At 60.1% G+C, this 23,491-nt stretch overlaps 1 protein-coding gene across 1 annotated transcript in view; it reads left to right on the top strand.

The window, feature by feature from the left end:
* Positions 1-4,643: 4,643 nt before the first annotated feature.
* Positions 4,644-23,491, top strand: part of CFAP46 (cilia and flagella associated protein 46) — a 60,268-nt gene continuing 41,420 nt past the window's right edge. Inside the window, exons 1-21 of the mRNA XM_045291371.1 lie at positions 4,644-4,692; positions 5,068-5,192; positions 5,290-5,421; positions 5,985-6,049; positions 7,552-7,716; positions 9,992-10,115; positions 12,434-12,528; positions 13,430-13,540; positions 15,137-15,236; positions 16,110-16,208; positions 16,871-17,061; positions 18,491-18,719; positions 19,062-19,182; positions 19,474-19,597; positions 19,942-20,072; positions 20,632-20,759; positions 21,310-21,443; positions 21,722-21,914; positions 22,035-22,054; positions 22,296-22,461; positions 23,058-23,207. Of these exons, the coding sequence (XP_045147306.1) occupies positions 4,644-4,692; positions 5,068-5,192; positions 5,290-5,421; positions 5,985-6,049; positions 7,552-7,716; positions 9,992-10,115; positions 12,434-12,528; positions 13,430-13,540; positions 15,137-15,236; positions 16,110-16,208; positions 16,871-17,061; positions 18,491-18,719; positions 19,062-19,182; positions 19,474-19,597; positions 19,942-20,072; positions 20,632-20,759; positions 21,310-21,443; positions 21,722-21,914; positions 22,035-22,054; positions 22,296-22,461; positions 23,058-23,207 (2,652 nt within the window). The remainder of the gene's footprint in view (positions 4,693-5,067; positions 5,193-5,289; positions 5,422-5,984; positions 6,050-7,551; positions 7,717-9,991; positions 10,116-12,433; positions 12,529-13,429; positions 13,541-15,136; positions 15,237-16,109; positions 16,209-16,870; positions 17,062-18,490; positions 18,720-19,061; positions 19,183-19,473; positions 19,598-19,941; positions 20,073-20,631; positions 20,760-21,309; positions 21,444-21,721; positions 21,915-22,034; positions 22,055-22,295; positions 22,462-23,057; positions 23,208-23,491) is intronic.

The raw sequence follows: 23,491 nt of genomic DNA on the forward strand, positions 1-23,491 counted from the left end.
TAGATCTATTTCCCCATCCTCCTATAAATATATTTGCATATGTACATGTCTTTATCTAGACCTCTAGAAATGCCCTTTGCCTCCCAGCTCTTTCCTCTATTTCCCTTGATTTTCCTGAAAGGAGGGTTTTTCAAATCGTGAGACTGAATGTAAATTGCTCTGCTGGGTTTCCCAACTTGCTTGGGGCCCATTGTCCCTCCTTTGGCTCCAATCTCTCCTGGTTGTTATGGGAACATCTCCCTTTCATCTGCCCCACCAAGCTACTTGGGAACAGATCTTTTGTGTCTAGATTCACATACTCACAGAAGCAAAAGGTTTGTGTCCCAGAATGGAATACACCTAAAATCTCATGCATATTTGATGTAGACAATTGAGAAGATGAATTTTGGATTTGTAATTAAGATTTTTGGCATGCTGTGATGGGTGAATGCCTTTTGTTCGTGAGAAAGACATGAATTTGGTGGGGCTAACGGGTAGACCATATGGATTGAATTATATACCCAAATATAGGTGTCATAAATCCTTTCCTCTGGCGGCACTGTTAGATAAGCGTTGAACTGCCCTCCATAAGGTCGGCAGTTCCAATCCACCTGCTATTCCATGCGAGAAAGGTGTGGCTATCCCATAGAGGTTTACAGCGTTGGTCGGAAACGCTAGATAGGGTTTCTGTGAGTTGGGATTGTGGGGTCCCTGTGGTTATAATTGCATTTGGGATGTGTTGTGTTCATGACACAACTTGCTTGCTTGCTGAAAGAGAGGAGGGCTTGGAGCACAGGCTGATGAAGATTTTAGACCTCAATGTAAAGACAACAACAATCCTGAAAACTGGACCATCAGGCAACACCACAGATACCTGGAGAAGGGGTGGAAACCGTCCTAGATTTCGTCGTGCTCAGATCCACAATCAGTGCCATGCAAGCAGCGATTCAGAACTCAAAGGACGTATTTCACTGGGTGAATCTGCTGCACAAGGACCTCCTTCAAGTGTTCAAGGCAAAGATGTCACTTGGAGGACTAAGGTGTGTCTGACCCCAGTCAGGGTCTTGTTGATGGTCTCAATGCGTTTGAACCTGACGATGAATGTGGGAAACAAAAGAAGCACGCTTACCTTAGAATTACTGCGTGGGAGAGGAATCCTAAGCGCTCCCCAGGCTGCCAGAACAACGTCTGTCCCCAGAGAAGCGCCGCCCGGTGCTGTGAGATCTCTTGTCCTATGACACATTATCAGGAGAAAACTGTCTGGCTTGGTGAGGTCACGGGCGGCAAATGAAGACTAGGCGGACTGGCCCAGCGGCTGCACTGTGGGCCGTGGGCTCCGCCGAGAACCCTGGGCGCAGGCTTCCTCGTGTTGTGTTTGTGCACTGGCCACTGTGAGTCGGACGGGCGCCGCGGCACCAACCACGGCGTTCGAGAGGCAGGGCGCATGCAGGGGCATCTCACGCCAAGCTCTTCTGAGACACGTGCCACGAAACGGAGCAGACATGGCGGTGGAGACGCCCAGCCGCAGGGCCGTCCTCCCAGAGGGGTCCCGGGACCGCGGTCTTCAAGCTGGTGAGAAGCCGCGGAGGAGGTGGGCCTAGGCTGCCAGGTGCACAGTGGCCGGGCGAGAGCGGAGCGTCCAGCAAGCCCGGCGCAGGTCTCACACGCATGCGCGCACGTACGTTTGCACGCGCGGACTTAAATTACGGTGAAACCGTGCGAGGCAAACCTCAGCCCTCGGCTTCACGGTGCTTGGCAGAGCTTCCGTGTTTTTTGTTTTTTTTTTTTAGTTTATTTATTTTTTTTGCTTCCGTGTTTTTAAGCAGATGGTGAGCTGGCGTGCTCGCCTTGCCACTGAGCCTGTTGGTCCCCGTCCTGACACTCAGCTGTGGCCAAAGGACCGGACCACACCCCAGGCGGTGGCTGTCCACGGAGCTCTGTCGTCTGGAACCCCGGCCATCAGCGCAGTTGTGGCCTGATTTTGGGAGTGTGGGTGCTAAGCGTGCTTAGAGCGCCTGTGGGCCACGGGCGAACCTTCCCGGGCAGCTCAGGGGGCTGTTTTGCCCTCAGAAGACACGAAGCTGGGGTCACGTTTCCGGTTTTCACTGGGTGCCTGCCGACACCGACAGCGCCAGCCCCCAGGGTGCCAAACGCCGGGCGGGGCGGCCTGGGGAGTGGTTCCATCTCCGGGAGGAGGGACCCAGCAAACACCTGAGGGACAGTCTTGAGGGTGGGTTCAGGCGAGCGAGGGCTGCAGCAGTCACGTGACACGGACGGTTTCTTCGATGCAGACTCATTTCAGCCTGGGGACAGGCCTGCCGGGAGGAGCCGTGTGGGCTCACTGCCCTCGGTGGCCCTACTTCCCATACCCTGAATTCCCGCCCCTCAGCCCGCACCCCCAGCCCCAGCTGGTCCCGCCCACCTGCCCTGCGGAGCCTTTCTCAGCGCTTGGTGACACCGCCCTCGCGCGGCCGTCCCGGGAACTGCGCGGCCCCAAGCCCCTGTGGAAGGATGTGGAAGGTGACCGGTGTCCCCTGACCTTGAGAGCCAGCCAAGTTGGGCCAGGTGCCCGTGGGAAAGATGATGCCCTGCCTCTCTGAGGGGAGGCCGCTCAGAGGCAGGTGTCACTCCTCCTCTACACGCATGCTCCACCGCACACACATGTACTTACTCCCATAGACACACTCTCACACTTACTCTCTCCGGTACATACACACCTGCCCCCAGCACAGGTCCTGGACCACTGTGGATCCGTGGGCCACAGCAGAGGTGGGGGTGGGGGGGGCAGACCTCCAGAGAGAGCAAGAGTCTCCCCGGGCCCTGTCAACTCAGGCTCTGACTATCCCTTTGTGGGGGTGCAGGCCCTCCCCACTTGTCTAGGCCCTAGGCATAGACTGCCAAGGGAAAGCCAGCAGGCCTGGGGGTGGGGGTGGGGTGGGGGACAAGACAGGGAGGGAGGCAGCTAAGACCAAGCCAGGCAGCCAGGGTAGGGGGTCAGAGTAAAGCCAAGCAGTGTTGCCAGGCAGAGTCCCTCCCCCAGGGATGGCTGGGGGCATGAGGGAGGGTCCTGGGTCCTTTAGGGCCCCTCACTTCCCCAGGGGACACCAAGGACAATGCTGGGTACTGACTGATGCTAAATACGGGAGGGTGAGCTGGTTGTGAACCCTTGGTTGCCATTGTTAACCCTTGAGTTGGCCCCAAGTCCAGCGGAGAAGAGGAGGCTCCGCCCCATGTGACTCCCACCCCGAGACTGCTGTCACTGGCTGGTGTTCAGAAGCCCTTCCTGATCCACATTAGTCTCCCTTCCAGCATCGCAACGACACACCGACCCAAGCAGATGGGCACAGGCCGTTTGTGAGGTGGCCTGGTTGGGAACCACTGCCCAGGGTTCCTTAGGGGCTGCCTCCTTAGTGCCCAGGCTGTGTCTCCAGGGGGAACCGGGTGGAGCATTTAGAGAGAGCAGTGAATGGTCGGGGGCAGGGGACAGCACCCCACAACTGCCACCCTCGGGTCTCTGGCCAGCCAAGAAGCAGGTGGGCCTGGCTGCAACCGTGGTGATGAAACAAAATGCAATGCTGCCCTACAGCTAGGGCACTGGGTTCTCCTATTTAGTGTCCAGATTTCGGGAACTCTTCCACCCGGCACATCTCGGAGCTGCTGGCTCGGCAGGAACAGCAGGCCTTTCTCAATGAATGCACAGACGGTACCCAGGCTCGTGTGAAAGGGCTTGAGCTTCCTCTACTCAAGCTTGCATCGTGCTCTGCTCCTTTTGAAAAACGGGACGTTCAGGCTTCAAATGCACAGCAATGCAGACGTTTATATGTATACACACACGCACTTGTGCAAGTGCGAGGTAGACAACCCGGGTGTCCTGGGCCTTAGAGACAACAGAAGAGAAGGCTGCATGATCCAGTGTGATCCTCACAATCGCGGCCATGGTGGGGAGGAGGGGGCGTCCTGGCAGCTGGGGTGCGAACCCCTCTCTCCAGGGGTCTCTCCCGCCTGGCAACCCTTGGCTTCCCCAAACACGATGCCCTCCTGCCCACACCTGCAGTGGTCTGCTGTCCAGGGTTGTCACTGACTGGACTTCTATTCCAGTCTGGCTTGGTTAGGAGACTTGCGGGGGAGGCTTGTCCTCCACGGTGACGCTGCCAGCATTGAAACAGCGGGGCTACGGCTGTCCGCATCATTGCGGTGTGCCCCCACCACGACGACCGCGACGCGGAGACGCAGCGCCGTGGTGGTACCTGCGGGCAGAGTGCGGGCCTGTGCAGGGCCTCCTCCCACCAGTCCTATCCGGATGCCACGCCCATCGGTGACCCTCCCCCACCATAACCACCCCCTACTCCATTACCAAGGCAGGGATGCACGACCGGCTTTGTCTGAATCCCCCCTCCTGTCTCTGACCGCCTTCACCTTGCAACCAGTGTCACGCTCCGTCCTCAGGCCAATCTCCGGGAAGTTGCCCACTCGGGATGAATCTCGTCCTCGCCCCACGCACAGCCCCAAGAACAGGTACCCGCGGAGGCAACTGCGCGCCGGCCAAGTGTGGCCCCGCCGCCGACCCGTAGGTCCGGCGTCCCTCCCGTCGCTAGGCAACTACCTTGCTGGTGGCCTAGGACGCCGACCAACTGTAGGTGGTGGTGCTGCCGGGCGTCAGCGCCATGGACCTGATCATTACCCAGCAGCTGGCCCATGCTGACAGCCAGCAAGGTGGGCCCACGACCACGGCGACCCCCGCCCCGGGGAGATCCGAGGGGAATCCGCCACGGCCCCGAGCCGCTCGCTGGCCTCGCACTGCGGTGGGGATGTGGTCAGGCTTGGGCGCCTTTCCCCCAGCACGCCCGTGGACCCACGTTGAGCCGCTTCCCACGGCGCAGGATCCCCGACCCCCACCCCCATCCCAGTCCTCTGCGCTTCTGGGGGCGGGAGGGACCCATGGGAGGCGGTGAGAAGGGAAGGGTGCTGTGGTTTCCACAGGGGTTCCTTAAGGGCAGGGCCAAGCTCCTGACCCCGGGGCCACCTGTCATAACTCCATGATGCGGGCGGCGGCAGTGTGTGACCCGTTCTCGCCGATCGTGTGCACAGATGTAGCCTCCCTGTGGAAAGCTTATGAGCTGATCAAGTCGGCCAACCTGGGCAAGTCCGAGTTCGACCCCACTGAAAGCTTCAGCCCCGACCTGCTAGTCCTGTGTGCCGAGCAAGCGCTCAAGGTCTGTCTGGGACCCCTCATGCGAGGGGCCTGGGAGGTGGGCAGGGGTCAGTGGCACACGGGATCTAGGGCCTGTGATGACCCTCTCTGGATTCCAGATGGGGCAACGGGACATGAGTCAGGACTGCATCCAGATGTACTTCAAGGTCAAGGGGCCCATCACCCAGTTTCTGGGCCGTGCGCACCTGTGCCGAGCCCAGCTGTGCGCCCCAAAGTCCCCCGAGAACCTGGTGAGTTGAGGGGCCTGGGAGTGTCCCCCAGCTTACTCCCCACTGTGCATCTGACTTAGAAGTCCTGGCTCTACCACCGCCATGTTCTTGGTGGCCAGGCCACTGCTATCAGGTCCACTCCAACGCCCAGTGACCCTGTGGGACAGAACAGGACTGTCCCTGTGGGTGTCTGAGGCTGGCGGTCTTCCTGGCACCAGACGGCCCTTTCTCTGGGAGCAGCCAGCGGGTTTGACTCCTGGCCTTGCTGTTCATTTGCAGCCAGCAGTCATCCCACAGCACCCCCGGGCTCTTTCCCACTCGGAAAGGGCTGCCTATTTGTTGTCCTCTGAGTGAGCTTCCCCTGGGGACTACAGGAGACCTGTCCAAGGCTCACCCTGCGCCCCAATGTGTCTGCCTGCATAGCTTTCAGAATAATGTTCAGCAACGTGAAGCTTGCTACCAAACCCACGTCCATAGCCAGCTGAGAAGCCAGGTGCCTGTCCAGAGGCTGTCCAGCAGCTGTGGAAGCCAGGCTGCCCTGGGTGCCACCCGCAGGGTGACCAGGTGCTTGGTGCCTATTTCAGGCGGAGTTTGATGATTGTGTGACCCAGTACATGAAGACGATAAACTTTGCCAAAGGGGAGCCCAGGTAGGTCAGTCAGGGGCCAGTCCCCTCAATGCTGTGGACACTCAGAACTGGGGTGGGCCGAGGCTCTGCCTGCTGGGGCACCCGGGTCTCTGTCCTCCTTCTTTCTTGTGTGTTCACTGTGCTTGTGACTGGCCTCTCCTACACTTCTGTGTGATGGGCTGGAGTCTGTGTTCTTGACTGCCTTATGCAGTCTCCAGCCCACCAGGGCCCATGTCTGTGTCTAGAACCACCGTGGTAGGGGATGGACGGTGGAGTCCTTCTGGGTGGGGCTTCCACTTGTCGATACTGCCCCCTAGCTGAGGCATTGGCAGATGTCACCAGGTCGGTCAGACTCCGAGAGAAGACGGCGCTGCCGGCCTCACAGCTGTTGCTGTCTGAGCCCACGGCCACAGCTGCTGCGCTAGCCCATACTGTTGAGGGCTTTCCTCCTCTTTGCTGTCCCTCCACTTTGCCAGGCATGATGACCTTCCCTGGAGACGATTGAACGCCCAAAGCTCATGCCCAGGAGTCTGGCCATCTTGCCTCTTTTCCCTGGTCAGCTCTGTGTGTTGATGTAGATGGACGTTAACCGTGCAGATTGCTTTCCCATCAGCAATTCACACCCATTTTGTTCCCTGACTTGGATGACTGTCCCGCCCCACTTCCTCCTGGTTTCCAGGCCCACTGTCCTCCTGCCCTGGCCCCTCCTGCCTTCTGCGTGCCCTCCCTGGCAAGCCTGGCTCTGCTGAGCTGTCTGCTTGGTGGGGGTGTGCACGCCTGCCCAGCAATGGCCCCTGGTCTCCCCGCTCTGCAATGACTGGGGAGGAGTAAAGCTGTCTTAGCACCAGTGTGTCTCAGGGAAGAACTCCCAAGTTGCCCAGTCTTGTCCCAGTGGGTTCTCCCTATGTCCTGGGGAATAGGCATAGCGTGTCCACCTAATGGCTGGCCAGGAGGGACCCTCCAGGTCCCTGATGTCCTCCAAAGAGGCACTCCCTGGATGGGACCCCCCAGGGGCTCCTATGGTCCCAAGGCCAGCCCGCCCAGCTGGGGGGTCACTCCCTCCAGGCTCTTCTCCATGCCCCACCTCTTTGTGCCCTACCCTCACATCCTGCCCTCCCACCCCTATCACTTGGGCCCCTCCCCTACCTTTCCTCTGGCTGATGCCCGGCCTTCTCTCTGGGCACAGTGGAAACGTGTCACACATACACTCGCCCCCTGCTGTGTCTTGTCACCCCCACCATGGGGACCCCGGGGAAGCCCAGGGAGGAGGAGCTCCCTGGGGTCCTTTCAGGGGCCTTGGCCAGCTTGTGGGATGCCTGAGGGAGGGAGGGAGGAGGGGTCAATCAGGGCAGAGCTGGGACCATGGGACCAGTGATGGCTGCCCTGGAGGAGGCTGGGGGACAGCTAGTCTGCTGTCACCTGCTGGGGACGGCGAGGGTGGGGACTCCTCCCTCCCATGAGGGGCTTTGAGTTGTGTCATGGGAGCCGGTGTGACCTGGGCCCCCCTCTGACCCCGCCCGCAGGTACTACTTCCTGGTCTATAATGCTTCGGTGCTCTACTGGCAAATGGTGAGGCCGTTCCTAAAGCCCGGCTTCCGCCAGCACCTCATCTCCAGCCTCTCACAGATGGTCCAGGTGTTAGACCAGACCAGGGAGGAGGACAAAGAGTGGCAGGCCACGCTGATGCTGTGAGTACAGCCCTCCCTCCACCTCCCAACTGGCCCGTCCAGTCTGGAAATCTCAGGTGGGCGGGGGAGAGGGGAGGGCCCAGGCCCTGAAAAAGAAACCAAAAGTGGTTTCCCATGGAGGGCTTATGAGATCAGAAACAGACCCTTAATTGAGACGGGGTCAGCTTACTCAGGGGCATGCAGTGACCACTCTTTGACACCCAGTGCTGTGACTGGGACAATGACAAATGCCGGAGGGCGTCCGGCACCCACTCACTGTCTCCCTGGCCCCCCTCTCACCACGCAGCCCCTCTGCTTGTCCTGGATCTCCTCGCAGGGAGAACCCCACAGCCGGCTCCCCATGTGGCTGCCTGCCGCTCCTCATTGTTGATTCCGGATTGCTGCCAGGTGCCGCTGGGCACCCTATGGGCCTGGAATGAAGCTCCGCCCGGCTGCGCCATCCCCACGTGCTTAGGTGCAAGCCCACTGTTGCAGCCTCGGGGTTAGTCCATCTCCATCCCCTCAGGGGCTTCCTCTATTTCTCAGACTTTCTGCTTCACCAAGCGTGGCATCCCTGTCCAGGCCCAGGCCCTGAGAGCATGTGTCGGAAGTGCACGAGCAGCCTGATTGCCCGGGCATCGTAGAGCCTGCTCACCGGCTGGCATGGCACGTGGGGAAGGACTCTTCGGGTGTTTTTCACCGGGAAGCAGTTAGGAGAGCGGTTGATAAAAATGTCCCGGTTTAGATTGCTGTGTGAACAAGGCTTGTCACTTCTCTTGGGTGGGCAGTGGGGACACAAGGTGGAGAATGCTGACGTGGGTGGCCCCCACAGCACCATCACCCCGCAGCCCCATGCTCTGGGCTGCTCAGTGGGGGCAGAATGGTGTCTCTGTAGGTACCAACCGTGTCCCTTCTGTGGCTGAAGGTGGTGAGTGACTTCGCACGTGTCTGTCGGCCATTTGTGTGATGTACTCGGCAGAGCGCTGACTCGTGTTTTATTAGGCTCGTTGTTGTTGTTTTAACGAGCTGAAATACTCCTCCTACTCTCTCGATACCAGTCCACCGGGCCGGCAGGTCAGGTGCTGGGAACACACTCTTCCACTCTGAGACTGACTGTTCCCTCTCCATCCCTCATTTTCTGAAAAGCGATTTTTAATTTGGATAAAGTCTAATTTATTCATTTGTTTCCATTTGTGGTTAGTGGGTTTTGGCTCCCAGGTTGCTTCTCTGGGGGGCTTTGTGGTCTTTGCCCCTACACTTAGGGCTGAGTTGTTTTGAGCCCATTTCCTGTGGGAGCCAGAAGTCCCCTTTCCCCTCAGGCCTTCTGCGTCCCAGCCCCGCTGCTAAGAAGGCCCCCTCTCCCCGTGGGCCTTCTAGGCAAGAGCTCCCTGCTGTTCCCATGGCTCCCTCTGCAAGCATGTCCACTTGTCCTGGGGGCTGCTTCTCAGACTGGCCCCCGCTCCCCCGGCCAGAAGGTGGCTCCACGTCACCGGCATGGGTACGACCTACTCTGGGCTCTGCAGTGCGACTCAGAGGCCAGCTCTAGCCCTGGGGCGCACCTGGTGCACCAGTGGCCCTCATGCAGTGCAGTGACAAGCTCCGTGCGGGGCGGGCCCTGTCCCTAGTCCTGCCTCCTGGTTTAAAAACTCCACTCAGAGAATCCCGGGGATCATCAACATTTTAGCACGAGAAACTGGACATAAGTGCACATGAGCGTGAATGTTCCGAGCGTGGGTGGACTGTCGCTAGGGGGAGTGGCTACATGTCCACTCTGATGGCAGAGGGCCAGGCTGGCGGCAGGGGGTGGGGGCGGTGGCTGAGAAGCCCCAGCAGCAGACTGCAGCTCAAGCTGTGTAATGGTGTCTGGCTGCTGGCTGGGGTCTGTCAGTCTGCCGCGTGCTTGGGGCCAATGAGAGGACGCATCCCAGAGACATCTCCATCACCAGGCTGGAAGCCAGGCTCTGCAGGCGATTGGATTGGCAGTTCGGGGTGCCTTAAAGGGAATGGAGTACAAAGGCAGACACTCTTTAAGAGGATCCTTTTTCATGCCCTGGGCTACTGCAGTGTGGGCCTTCGCCGGGTCTTCTGGTTAGTAGCTGCCTCACTGTCCCTGTCCCCATTTCCCTACAGCTGACCCAGGCAGTAAAGGGCTCTGTGGTTACTGCTCAAGAGGCTGGCCAACCTCTGGAGTTATCTTTCCAGAAGTCGTGAAACATGACAGTTAAAACGAACCAGGCACTGGCCTTTGAGCAGAAAATGACCATCCCCACCCCCACCCCGGTCCCCTGTTGTGCAGAGAGCTGCTTGAGTGTTACCTGGACGCTGGGAGGCGCGAGCACGCTGCCAAGTTCTGCGCCACCGCGGCCCCCTTCATCAAGGTGAACGTGCCGCAGAGGTACCGGCAGATGTTCTCCATCATGGTAAAGTGGCCTGCGGGAAACGTGCACAATTCTGCATTTGTACACCAGTGTGATAGACAGGGTTCTCTAGAGAAACAAAACCGGGATGCTTAGGATTCTATATGTAAAGAGAGATAGAGATATATACAGCACGAAGGAGTAGAACAGCTAATCGGTCCACACAGCAGTACGGAGGGCTCAGTTCAACTCACTTCCATGGAACAGTCAATATACTGGAAGTCTTTCAACTCACAAGGGCTGCCGGGTCCAAGGTCAAGGACGCAGACAGCTGAGTCTTCCCTAGAGCAGTGCAGGTAGTGCAGCCACAAGCAGCAAACAGCAGGGTGGGTCACCAATAGACAGCAAGCCGACAGGATCCAACAGTCCCAAGCTCAAGTGATGTACACACCAGCAGTGTGACGAAGCAGGTCTCGAAGGAACTTCAGGCTCTAGCCACACGATCCACAGGTTGGTTGTCCCACAGGTAGTGTAGCTCACAAGTTGAGACAGAGAACTAGCTAAAGCAGCTGCACGTTGGTCCAATCACCAGAGAGCAAGAGAGGGAGGGACGGGGCTTGCCGAGCCATTGATCTCTTTGCCCTCCAATCCAACTGTGACCTTATTAATCCCACGTGTTCCTATTGGCTAGGTTGGCACAATAAACCTACCAAGGTTCAGAAACCACACGTAGAAACACACAAACCCCTCAGTAGATTGATCCAACCAGACATCAAACAGGCACACACAACCCACAGGGGCCAAGGTGAGTCGGCAAGCCATGCTGCTGGGGTTCCCACTCATATGCCCTGCAACCTGCCTCTGCTGCCGGCTCTCAGGGGTGCACCCGTCCCTGTCTCATCGGGGCAGCTGGGGAAAAAAGCCCACACTCTACTTGATGGTGTGTGTATAATTTTGAGGTCAGGGCTAATACCAAAGTTTAAACGAAGTTCAGGTGATGTTCTCCCAAATCACTGGAGCTTTGCACAGCAAGGCCATAGGAGTGCTGTCCCCAGCAAACATCCGCTTTTAGATCCAGGGTTTGAAGGAAGGTCAGGAAGACCTCAGAGACGAGACAACACAGGAAGCCCATCGACCACCGGGAACGAGGGGCTGTGGCCACGTCCAGACTGGCGCAGGAAGCCCGCAGGATGGACCCACATGGGGACCCCGTGGACTCAGGCCTCACAGGCTGCAAGCAGAGGCCTTGGCCTCAGCGAGCTTTCAGCTTGGTGGGAGCCGGAAGCCTGGTCTTTCCATCGGTCATTTAAGCGCGGTCAAAGCTAATGAAGATGGTTTAATGGGACGAACCATCACTAGGCTGAGGCTTGGATTGGCCCTCAGGGCCCTGAGAGCAGGGCCTGCTGGGCCTTATCAAGCCACGCAGATTCAGTCAGAGGTTATGATGGGTTCTGGGTGCAGATTCAGTCAGAGGTCACGGAGGTTCTGGGGGTCACAGTTGAGCAATTGGTCGGTTTCCTGGGGGACACAGGGTGGTCACGAGGACTGATCTTGATGCGAGAGTGTCAAGGAAGTGGAAGACTGCACTGGCAGGAAGAAGGCCAAACAGAGGGCGCTGAGCAGTTAGTGTCTTTTCCCACCACGCAAGGCACCGGTGAAGCCTAGCAGCCAGCAAGGACCGTCCTATGCGCAAGTCGCTGAGAAACCTGGCCCCCCCACCGGCAGCCTGGCACCGCCCCTGTAGACTTCTTTCTGTCACCCAAACTCAGAGGACATTGGGAAAAAAGAAGGCTGAGCGAGTGGAGGGCGCCCACGGTGGCCCTGAGGTGGTAGGAGTTGGTGTGCGGGAGGACCGGCCCTGCGGAGTGTCCCCTTCACAGGTGGGCAGATACAGATGGAGGGTCAGCGCAGGAGTACCAGCTTCACATTATGTAGTTATTTTTTTCCACATTATGATAGTTTTGTCTAATAAAGCCTTCTAAGATTTTGTAGCAACACAAATGGACTTGCCCTTGCAAACATGTTGAAAAGGAATCCCCTCTCTACGATGTGGGGACATGCTCAGCTTAACCCTGACACTTTGAAAACAACATGGAACATTTCTCCTCCGTTGTCACTCTGCATGGCTGCCTCTGTGGCCGTGCTGAGTGAAAGGAGGTGGACGGAGGTGCAAAGGTGTCAGTAAGACCACAGACCGGGTTTGCCGAGGACTGGCTCAGCTTCCATCGAGGCGCCCGGTGGGGAGCATGGTGGCAGGAGACTTGCGAACGAGGAATGCTAACTTTAAACTGGGCACCAGGGGCTTTCAGAGGTTTGTGGGAAATGGAATAGAGCTAATTATTTGTTTGCCCCAATTAACATTTGGACCCCTTTTATGGTAGGTCCGTTATGAATTAATGGACGAGTCTCATTTACGAGAAGAAATGAAGTCTTCCAGTAGTTTGACTGTCTCTTTCTACATGAACATGCTGAAAGCGTAAGTCGCCTGGGAGGGGCAGCCCTGTGGGGGGAGGCGGGGTCTCAGGGGCAGTGGGGGAGAACTCCTGTGGTCAGACAGGGCACAGGAACTCAGCCCTGCCCTGCCCCCTCCTGTCTGCAGAGGGAGCACAGGGAGCGGGGAGGCAGAAGGGGCCCCGGAGCTGTCCTGAGGAAGATCTGGTGGTGGGAGGAGGAGAAGGGGGAGGTGGCAAAGTGGCAGAGGCAAGGCGGACAGCAGGAGGAGAGATGGCAGAGACCTGCGTGGTCATAGGAAACGAGGGAGAGGGAGCAGGGGATTCTAGGAGCTCAGCCGGAGGGGTGTGCACGGGTGAGCGTGCATGTGATGGGGACACAGTGTGAGTGTGAGTGTGAGGGGGCAGGGTGTGAGTGTGAGTGTGAGGGGGCAGGGTGTGAGTGTGAGGGCACACGGTGTGAGTGTGAGTGTGAGGGCACACAGTGTGAGTGCGAGTGTGAGGGGGCAGGGTGTGAGTGTGAGGGGACAGAGTGAGTATGAGGGGACATAGTGAGTGTGAGTGTGAGGGGACACAGTGTGAGTGTGAGTGTGAGGGGACACGGTGTGAGTGTGAGGGTACATGGTGTGAGTTTGAGTTTGAGAGCACACAATGTGAGTGTGAGGGGGCTGAGTGTGAGTGTGAGGGGACACAGTGTGTGAGTGTGAGGGCACACAGTGTGAGTGTGAGGGGCAGAGTGTGTGTGAGGGCACACAGTGTGAGGGGGCAGTGAGTGTGAGGGCACACAGTGTGTGTGTGTGTGAGGGCACCTGGTGTGAGTGTTAGTGTGAGCGCACACTGTGAGAGTGTGTGAGGGCACACAGTGTGAGTGTGAGGGGCAGAGTGTGAGTGTGATCGGAGCACATTTCTAATGTTCTCCTGCTCTAGGAAATGGGAGAAAAACGAATTGCCTGAGGATGCCCCCTCCACCCTGAAGGCCATCCACAGGCGCCTGGGGTCGTCCAACCACCATCGCCTCCCTTTGATCCGGGAGGAGAAGTGAGTGGATTTCACACCTGCAAACCCTGTGCAAAATGTGAAGTGAGAAGGGGGGTCATGATGACCCGCCCCCCCCCCACAGTCTGCACACACAGGCAGGGCAGCCGTGCGCACAGTGCCCATCCTGGAAGGGCAGCAGTGCTGGTCCACCGGCCCGCCCTGGGCTGACCGCTCCTGTAAGGAAAGCCGTGGCAATCTCCTCCGTCCATGGTGCTGTGGGTCGGCATCAGTCCCTCTCACTTTGCGCAAGTCGAAAGTCGAGCAGCTTAGGAAAGGCCGCAGGAAGACGGGTTTCCTTGAGCTGCAAGGAATCCCGGGAGGATTGAGCCTGGCTCCCCGCTCCCCTGCCCTGCCCCCGCCCCCAGCAGGGACAGCCTTGCCTGCCTGTGAGCACCAGGCTTATGTGGGGTCCTTGGGCAGGTGGTTTGGGGTCTGGGCATGAAAACTCCCACAGAAACGAGTGGTGACTGCCTCTTGCAGAGAACGGAGGGGCCTGGCTTCCAGCGACACTTTGGTTTATTTATCTTTTCCCGGTGTAGCTCTGTAGCGTGGGCTACGTGGGTAGCTCTGTGCGTGATCCTCGGCCTGTGAGCACCAGCCTGCTCTGACCGTCCTCACGGGTTCCTGCACTGCGCCCATTGTTGCAGCCCGGCTCGGTGCATCCGGGCCACGGTCTTGTTCGTTCCACAGCCCCTCCACTTTAGCCTGCGTGACACCTGCCTTCCCCAAGGACTGCTCTCTCCTGATGACCTGTCGCAGCACATGAGACGCTATTCCTCGCCACCCCCCATCCAGTCTAACAGCAGCCTGGCTGGGCTTCCGTCTGCCTTCTGCTTAGTGGTCTTAGTGACGCATAGCACCGGGCCTCTGAGCATGTGTTTAAGAGCAAGGACGTCCCCTGGGGGACTAAGGCGCACCTGACTCAAGCATGGCCTCTTGAGCACGCCCTCCTCTGTCTCTGCTATGCCCCAAGGCCTCCTGTCCCTGCCCGGCCACCAGCCTGCCTCCTGCGTGCGCTCAGTGCAGACGGGCATGGCCACAGCTGCCCTCTGTAGCCCGTCTCTCCACGTGTGATAGGGTTACTGCTCTGGGAGCTCTTCCTGTAAATGAGGGCAGGGGGAGTGGGGTGGTGTGCGTGATTGGCACCTGGCTGACCTGCAAGGGAGGGGCCAGGTTTAGAGTCAGAGATAGAGGTCCTTCCTCACCCCCATGCCCCCCGCCCTGCCCAGCTCCTGTGTGTGGGGGGCAGCGTGCACCCCGGCCTCTGCCTGCACCTGAACTCCGACTGGCAGACAGGAAACAGCGCCCTTGGCGCAGGCTGGCTTTGCTTCCTCCAGTCCAGCATCAGTACACGCGAGGCTCCAGGACGGCCACCCCAAGGCCGGAGGGCCGGGGTCACCTGGGGAAATGGCTTGGCCCAGCCCCCCTGCCCCAGCTGTGCCAGCGACCCCCCTTCCTGTGATGTCAAGGACGCCGTCCTGCCCCTGCATCCTGCTTCCTGGACGGTCCCTCGCGGACCGCCCGCCTGTCTCATGGGACCGTGTGTGACTGGCATGTCCCTGTCACCGCGGGACTCCGACTGCTTCTCTGCCCCAGGATCCTCCTGCTGTTTGAGCTGGCGCGGCTGTCCCTGAGCCTGAGGTCCGAGGAGGTTGCTTCCGGCTGCATCTCAGACCTGAAGAAGATGGAGGAGCTGGTACGGCCACGCCACGCCCACTGTGGCACATGAGGACACCTGCCCTGGGTGCCCATCTCCCTGAGGCCATGCTCTGCAGCGTCTACAGGGGTCACTGCACACGGCTGACCGTGTCACACAGCTGCTCCCCACTTCACTGCCCGGGCAGCCACATCCTGGGGGCCAGTGGGCCGCAGTGTTGATGCGAGAGGAAGGGGCTGACGGGCCGGCCCCCCGACACAACCAGGGAGCCATCGAGGGGCACATGGGAGAGGAAGGGGCTAGCAGACCAAGTTCATGGGATGGATTCCTCCCCACGAGGTCTGAACAATGTGCCCACAGAACTCTAGCTCCTGTGAGCAGGTGGGCTGCTGCCCGGGGTGGGGAGGGCAGCAGGCTGGACAGCAGGGGCCCAGGTGCATCAGGACGCTGTGTGTGAATTGTGGCGACAGTTCTGGGTCTGCCCCCGGGTGTTGTCTGAGACACCATGACTGGCACATTTAACTGTGTGCAGTTTGTTGTCATCACTTAAACTTCAACAAAGCTGTTACCAGGAGACCCGCCGCCCATCAGCACATGAAGGCTGTCATTTGGCAGATGCAAACGCCTTTTTTAACCACAGAGCTCCCCCACCGGTCTCTCAGGGAGCCTCGGACTCGGGCGCAGGGGCCCCCCTTCTGCCCGCGCATGGATGTGTCCGTGTCTGCACGGTGCTACCAGGCTGGCAGGGAGAGTTGGGGAAATGTTCACGGGGAGTCTCAGAGGCCCATCAGCGTTGTGCCCGTGTCGTGGGCTGGGGTGTTCCCGGGCAGGAGGTGCCCTGGCTTGGCTTTGAAGGCCTGCCTGCACCCGAGTGAGCTCCCCACAGTGGCTGAGGAGTGTTGTGTCCGACAGGAGCCTGGGAGGCTAATGGAGGTCGAGTGCCTGGAGTGTGAGTTTGAAGCCTTCAAGCTGGAGAGTAAGATGGAAGTCTATGCCCGAGGGGCTGTGGAGGTGAGCGCATCCCCTCCCCCCCCCCCCCCCCAGGCCTCCTCTCTGATTACTGACCTGGGCCTGGCTCAAGGTCAAGGGCAGTTCTGGGGCCTCAGTTCCCCCCCTGTGTGGGGGGGGCACCAGGAGCCACCAGGGCCAGCCAGTGGCATGGAAGAAGGTCCAGGGTCCCGCAGGTGGAGGGGAGTGTGAAGGGGCTGAGTGTGAGTGTGGGGGTCACAGGAAGAACCCTTAACCCCACACGTCCCAGGCACCCTGCCCCAGTGACAGTGGGAGATAGGGGTGCAGCCAAAACCCAAAAGCAGACCCACAGCCATCGAGTCCGTGCCGACCCACCGTGACCCTTTAGGACAGCGTAGATCTGCCCCCTTGGGCTTCTGAGCCTACTGTGGCGGGAGCCAGAAGCCTGTCTCTGGCTGAGTAGCTGGTGGTTTTGAGCTGCTGATCTTGCAGTTAGCAGCCCAAATGGTGGTTCATTTCCCGGGAGACAGTGGTTCTGGGAAACCCAGGACAGGGCCAGGGAAACTACATGGGGGGTGGGGGTGGGGGGCCCAGCTCTGTGCTGGCGAGCGTCTCCTGAGCCCACCAGCTGTCCCTGCCCCGTGTGCCCGGTGGGGAACAGTCTCTTGCCCCACGGGCCCCACGTGATGCTCTGCTCTTCCCAGAACCAGCTTCACATCATCCAGCAGCTGGAGGTGGTGCTGCAGCGTGCCCAGCACCTGGGAGACCCCAACGTCATCCACGTGGTGTGCACCACGCTGTGGAACGTCTGCCTCCCCATGCTCCAGCACAACCTGCGCCACCACCTGCGCAGGGCCCTGGCCAGCATCGCTGAGGTCCTGGAGAAGATGGACAGGTAGGCACCTGTGTGCCACTACAGGCCACGGGCAGAAGAGCCCTGGCTGCCACGGAGCTCACCCTGCTGTCTGACAAAGGGGAGTCTGTGGGAGGCCAGAGGCCCTGAGCCTGCTCCCGGTCAGGCCCTAAAGACACCCTGAGAGGGACATAGCCCAGTGGTGTTCTCGGGTCTGCTTCCTGCTGCTGGGGGGCAGCCTACGCCCGCCTCTCCATTGTCTTCTACACCTGTCTGTACTGAGACCCACACCTGCGACCACGGATACATCTACACCCACACCTATGTCTACTTCTACACTGTGTTAGTCTGGGTAGACTAGAAAAACAAAATTAATAAACACTCATTTTATAAGAGAGAGTTTTATATAAAGGGTAATTGTACATTAAGCATCCCAACCCAGTCCAGTTGGGTTGGGATTAGCCCATATGTCCAAAATCGATCTACAAAGTTCTCCTCAATCTCACAAAACACACACTATGAAGCAGACTGCAGGAGGAAAGCCGAATCAGGGAGTAAGTATCTCAGTGCTGGCCGGGTCTCCATGCGGTTCTCCAGCACCCAGGGCTGCATCAGGGTAGGTCCATGCGGCTTCTGCTCCTCAGGGATGTCTCGCAGGAAGTGAGTCTTGCCAGCTGAAGCAAAGAACTAGCTACGGCACCAGCACACTGCTCTAACCCTCAGAGAGCAAGAGACCAGAAAACAAGAAAGGCGAGGCTCACCAAGCCATTTAGCCCTCCGCCCTTCAATTAATCCCACATGTGTTTATCAGCCAGGTTGGCACAATAAACCTTAACTATCACATATACCTACATCTATACCACGTCTACACCATACCTACAGCTATACCCACACCTACATCTACACTCACACCTACGTCTACCCCCACACCTACATCTATACTCACACCTGCATCTACCCCCACACCTTTGTCTTCACCTATGCCTATGCCTCCATCCTGACCTTCATCTATACTTGCACCTACATCTATACCTACACCTCCATCCACACCAATGTCTACACCCATACCTACACCGAGTTTCATTGGATCAAATTCTGGTTGGTAGTGGCCGCCCCTGTACCAGGCGCTCCAGCCTGGTGGGTCTGTGGGCGGGCACCTGTTCCATGTGCCTCCCTGTCAAGCCTCTCAGGTTGGGGGAGACCGAGGTGGGACTAAGGCACAGCACAGAGCCGGGGAACCTGCCAGGCAAGCACAGCCACCGATGTGGGGAACAGAGGGGAAGGCAGTCCAGGGTGGGGAGATGGGATAGGGCACCCCCTACACCATACCCTTCCTCACCGTACCCCCCATGCCACACACACTGTCCCCACCATACTCCTCCCCACTGCGCCCTGCAGCTTGTGCCCACACTGCCATCCCCATCACGCCGTGCAGCCTGTGTCCACACCGCCCTCCCCCTGTGCCCCGCAGCCTGTGGGTGCTGCTGCGCTGCCAGGTGCACATGGAACTGGCCCACCTGGAGGAGGACGAGGACCGCCTGGAGCCCGCGCTGGAGCAGCTGCAGAAGGCCCAGCGCCTGGACAGCCTGGGCCTCTACCAGGACCGGCTTCACATGGATGCCAACCGTCTGCACCTCTGCACCCTGCTCTACCAGCAGCCTGAGCGCGCGGAGGACAGGGCCATCATGGCCATCGAGCAGGTGCCCACCCGGTGCTGGGGAGCCAGGGGAGCGAAGGGTTGGGGAAAGGGGCAACAGGGGAGGGGGGAGCTGTAGGTCCTGGGGAACTGGGTTAGTGAGGAGGGGGAGCAGGGACGAAGGGCATAGACCCCTGCCCTGCCTGCCTGCTGGGTCCTGGAGGGATCTGGGCAGTAAAGGGAGCAGGGGGGTGGACCTGGGGTGGCGGTGCAGCAGGAAGAGGTGGACACATGTCCCCGGGGGAGTGGGGACAGTGTGGAGTGGGAGGAAGGCTCCTTGTCTGGGGCTCGGGCCCGCGCCTGTCTGGCAGCAGTGGAAGAAGGGCCCCAGCACCTTGCCCCACAGGCGAAGAAGGTCATGCCCAAGGACAGCGTCCGGAAGAAGCGGGCCCTCCTGGTGAACGCAGGCCTGGCCCTGGCGCCCGACGCCTTCCAGATTGTGCTCAACAGTGAGAACGAGGCCAAAGGTGGGCGTGGAACAGAGGGCACTGAGGGCAGCAGGGGCGAGGCCACCAGGGGCTGCCCATGGAGGCCAGCGGGAACCTGTCAGCCCTCACGGCCAGATCATGGGGCCACAGGACCCCGGATTCACATAGCTCTCCACTCCCACGGCCCTGAGGTCACATGATTCCTGCCCCCCAAGTCACGGGGTCCTCATAGTCACAGAGCCCCCCACTCACGTGGCCCCCACCGTGGATGAGAGGTTCCCAGGTGCTCCCCAGGCTCACGGCCTGCCTCCACTGACCCTCTTCCTGCAGTCTCCCTGGGGAAAAGCAAGAGCCGCTTCTCCGGCCTCTTTGCCAAAGCGCGACACTTCATTGTCAGCGTGGACAAGGCGGCCGGGCACCTCCGGAGACTGGGCAGTGAAAACGACCAGGAGAGGTGTGCATGCTGCGGCAGCACTGCCCCCTATTCAACCCACACCCCCACTCACCCCCCAACCCTACTCACCCATGCCCACATGAAGGCCCTCATCCCCATTCACCCTGTGCCCCCCAGGGTGCTGCCCCCAACTCACCCCCACAGCCCCGTTGGGTGACCCCCAGCCCCCACTTGTTTGTGCCTTCCCCAGAGGCCTCTGCCCCTACTCTCCATGCCCATGTCCTATGGGGTAGCCCCCCACCCCTGTTGCCCCACTGTCCCCGCCACCAGGGGCAGACCCCCACTGCCCCTTGCGCCCAGTTTACCTGGCCCTGTGCCTCTCTCCTGGCTGGGCCTGGGCACAGGATCCAGATCTGGGCAGACCTGGCCAAAGTGGCGAGGAAGCAGGGTGTCTGGGACGTGTGCAGGGCCGCCAGCCGCTTCTGCCTGCTCTACGACTACATGAAGGCCAAGAAGCCCATCCGGCTCAAGCGAGGTACACGTGGCGTGGCGTGGGGGGGGGGGCACATAGACATGGCCAGGTGGTCCATGCTGGCCCCCGACCCCGGCCCCAGGCAGACTTACAGCAGGTCTCCAGGACAGGGCCATGTCTCTGAACTCGAGGGGCGGGGCACCTTCAAGTGTAAAAGGTCCAGGCATCATTGCAGACTCCTCTCGGACATGGACTTTCCCGGCCCCTGCTCTGGTCCTGAGGACCGGTTCTGTGACCTCATTTCGGGGCTCTGGCAGGAGAGGGGGTAGCGAATGGGGCTGGACTCCCTCCCAAGGCGTGCCTGTGTGGGGTGAGGAGCCTGCAGGGACCAGGGAGGAGCAGGCTCTGCTTGGAGTGGCTGTCTCGAAGGCCCAGGCTCCCTGCTGGGACAGGCTGGTGGGCAGGGCAACCTCCGTGGGGTGAACGTGGAGCAGACAGCCCAAGCCGGCGGGGGGTGGGAGGTTGGGGGTGGGTGGGTGGGTCTTGTCTCGCTCCAGGAGTGGCCCCTCCCGATGTCTGGGTAGCCCGGAGGCTTCTCTGACAGTCACTCGGTGTCCCTCAGGGAAGAAGAAGCGTGCCCAGGACAAGGCTGTGCACGGCAGCGGGGGGCCGCCGGGGCTCAGCCTGCAGCGGCAGGATATGCCCAAGCTGCTGCGAAAGTTCGCCGAGGTGGGCTTCATCAATGCCGAGGTACGTGCGGGCGGGCATCGTCTGCATGCCCTCCGGGTCCCGCTCCCGTCCCCTCGTGTGTCCTCGTGCAGGGGCCAGAGAGCTCCTGGTGTCAGCCCTGAGCACCCTTCAGACGTGCGTCCCTCCGTGTGGGGGGACACAGCGTGGCAGCGACTCCTGAGCAGGCAGGACCCTGACTGTGGTGACAGGACGCCAGTGAGGATAGGCAGCAAGGCCGCTCCGGCCACCCCGAGGGCCGTGGACCAGGCAGCGCAGTGCACACTAAGAGATGGCGGGAGCTGGCATTTGATGACGTGAGAGGCTATGCTCACTGGACAAGAAAGTGGGTAGCTCGCTTGTGGAGACCCCATGTGGCTGACCAGTGAGCGTGATGGATGGGTGAAGGACAAACAGTAAGGGACGAGGCTGTGAGGGACTGTGTTCTGGGTGCACTGTGGCCTCCTCGCCTATATGGATGGGTGTTTGCACACTGCCTACCTGTGTCTGAGGAGAGAGGGACCAGGTGGCAGCCAGTGAGGGGCCAGCTCTCAGGGGCTTGCTTGCTCCCCAGGCAACAGTCCATCTGCTGAGGTCTGAGGGGGTCCAGCTCAATGACCTCCCCATCCCTCCTGAAGACACCAGCCAGCACTCAGCCGGCTACCAGGCCACAGTGCCCGACGAGAATGCAGAGTGGGTCACGTACAGGTAGGGCCGCACCTTAGCCGGTGGCTCACAGGTGCCCAGCACAGTGCGACCTGCACACTTCGGTCAGCTCAGACGGAAGGACAGGTTGCAGAGGCGGTGGGGACCTGGGCGGGGTCCGTCTGGGCCCCGTGTGGCCCGTGACTGACCACTGCTTGCCCAACACCCATAGACACCCCAGTTCAGCCCAGCCGCGCAGTGGTCCGGGAGTGGTAGGGTGAGGGCAGAGGCTCCCGGTCAGCTCAGCCCCCGTGTGGGACCCTCGGGGCCTGTGCACGCAGCAACTGGATCGAGAGCCTGTCGCAGTACGCCATGAGCAACTGGCTGCGCTCCGCCGAGATTGGGCAGGAGATCGGCGAGGCGTGGATCGTGCAGAACGCAGTGGTCTACGTGCTCAACCACAACCGCCACCTCATCACCGCCGGCCGCCAGAGGGAGCTGGTGGGCGCGCTGCAAACCCTGCTGAGCAGCTGGGCACGCCGCCCTCCAGGGCTGCGCCTGTGCGGGCTGGGCTGGGGAGGGGTGGGCGGAGCCTCGGGTGGGCCGGCCGGCGGGGCTGGAAGCCAGGGCCAGTGGGTGGAGTCGATTCGAGAGAGGGGTTGGGGGGCCTCGGGGTTGGAGTGGACCTTGGGCTTGGCCTGATGCCGGGAGGAAAGACCGAAGACACCGCTAAACTAACAGCCCCGGGGTTGCCCAGTGGGGCAGTGGGGGCCTCCTGCCGGGGACACAGGCACGTAGCCCATGTGGGACGATGTCACAGTCCTTGAGAGGGGAGTCCGGAGGCCCCATAGCGTCGGAGCACACAGCCGGTGCCGGGTCGAGCGGCCTCCGACGAACTGGCGCTCCCTTCTGCAGAGACGCGGTCAGCCTGGTGGGGATCTGCAACGCTCTGGCACGGGGCCTGATTCTCAGCTGGATCCCTGCCCAGACCACGGAGAAGTTCCGGAAACTAATGCGGGGGACGCAGCCGCACGGGGCGCTGGACTCGGGGGCCATCTCAGAGATCAAGACGGCACTGGAGGTGTGGGGGGTGGGGGCGCTGGGGGGGTGGGGGCCGGTGGGCGGGGTCAAGCAGGCAGAGGATTGGGTGCCAGGCTCCGGCTCAGTTGCCCATAGGAGAGGGATCAGCACTGGATGAAGGATGAGACCAAAGATGGCACAAAGAACAAGGCCCCTTTGGACAGGATGGCCTGGCAGGGCCTTCACTCTGAAGTGTACCCCCAATCCAGGGGGCTTCAGAGGAAGGAAAGATAGCAGTTGAAGGACCCTTAGTGGGCTGCTAGCCACAAGGTCCCTAGTTCAAACCCACCAACTGCTTCCTGGAAGAAAGATGAGGTTGTCTGCTGTAAAGAAGAACAGGTCCACTGGGTCCTAGGGGGTCCCCGGCTGTGTGTCTGAATGGACTATAAGAAGGGAGTGTGTGATCTTGTCATAGCTGCTGAAAAGGAGCACGCTGATCTACAACCTCCGGGTGAGAGGTTGGCTTGGAGGAAGCACAGGCCCTAGTGTGTCACCCACAGGTCTGGCTGCAGAGCCTGGGGGCCATGGCAGCTCTGGCAGACTGGCAGCTCTGGGAGACTGGCAGCTGGTGCAGCTTCTCAGGGCTTGGTCCCCCAGGTCTGTGAGTTTGCCCTGAGCCTGACCAACGGAAGTGTGCCTGAAGACCAGGTGCCCACCCACACCAGGCAGCAGCTCATCGCAACCTGGGTGAAGGCCAAGCAGCTGGCACAGCAGCAGATTGGACCCCGGCTGGGCGTGGATGAACAGGTGCGCAGCTGTAGGGACTAGGCCCCCATGGCCCGCCCCCGGCACCCTCATGAGATGGGCGTGAAAGTCTCCTGGGCCTTGAAACCCTGAGGGCATCACTCCCTCAGCCCCACATGCCATGGCTTTGGCAGTGCCCCCTGACCGCCCTCCCCCCAGCCTGGCTGCTGCAGAGGGCAGTACAGATGAGGTAGGAGCAGTAGGTGGTGCCCCCCACCCCCTCCAGCCAGTTCCAGGTCAGTGTCTGCTCCAGCAAACTGGAGACCCAGACTATAGGAAGCACCCCC

This window comes from Echinops telfairi, unplaced genomic scaffold, assembly GCF_000313985.2.
Source record: "Echinops telfairi isolate 266 unplaced genomic scaffold, ASM31398v2 ScPeMD7_70;HRSCAF=299, whole genome shotgun sequence".
NCBI lineage: Eukaryota > Metazoa > Chordata > Mammalia > Afrosoricida > Tenrecidae > Echinops > Echinops telfairi.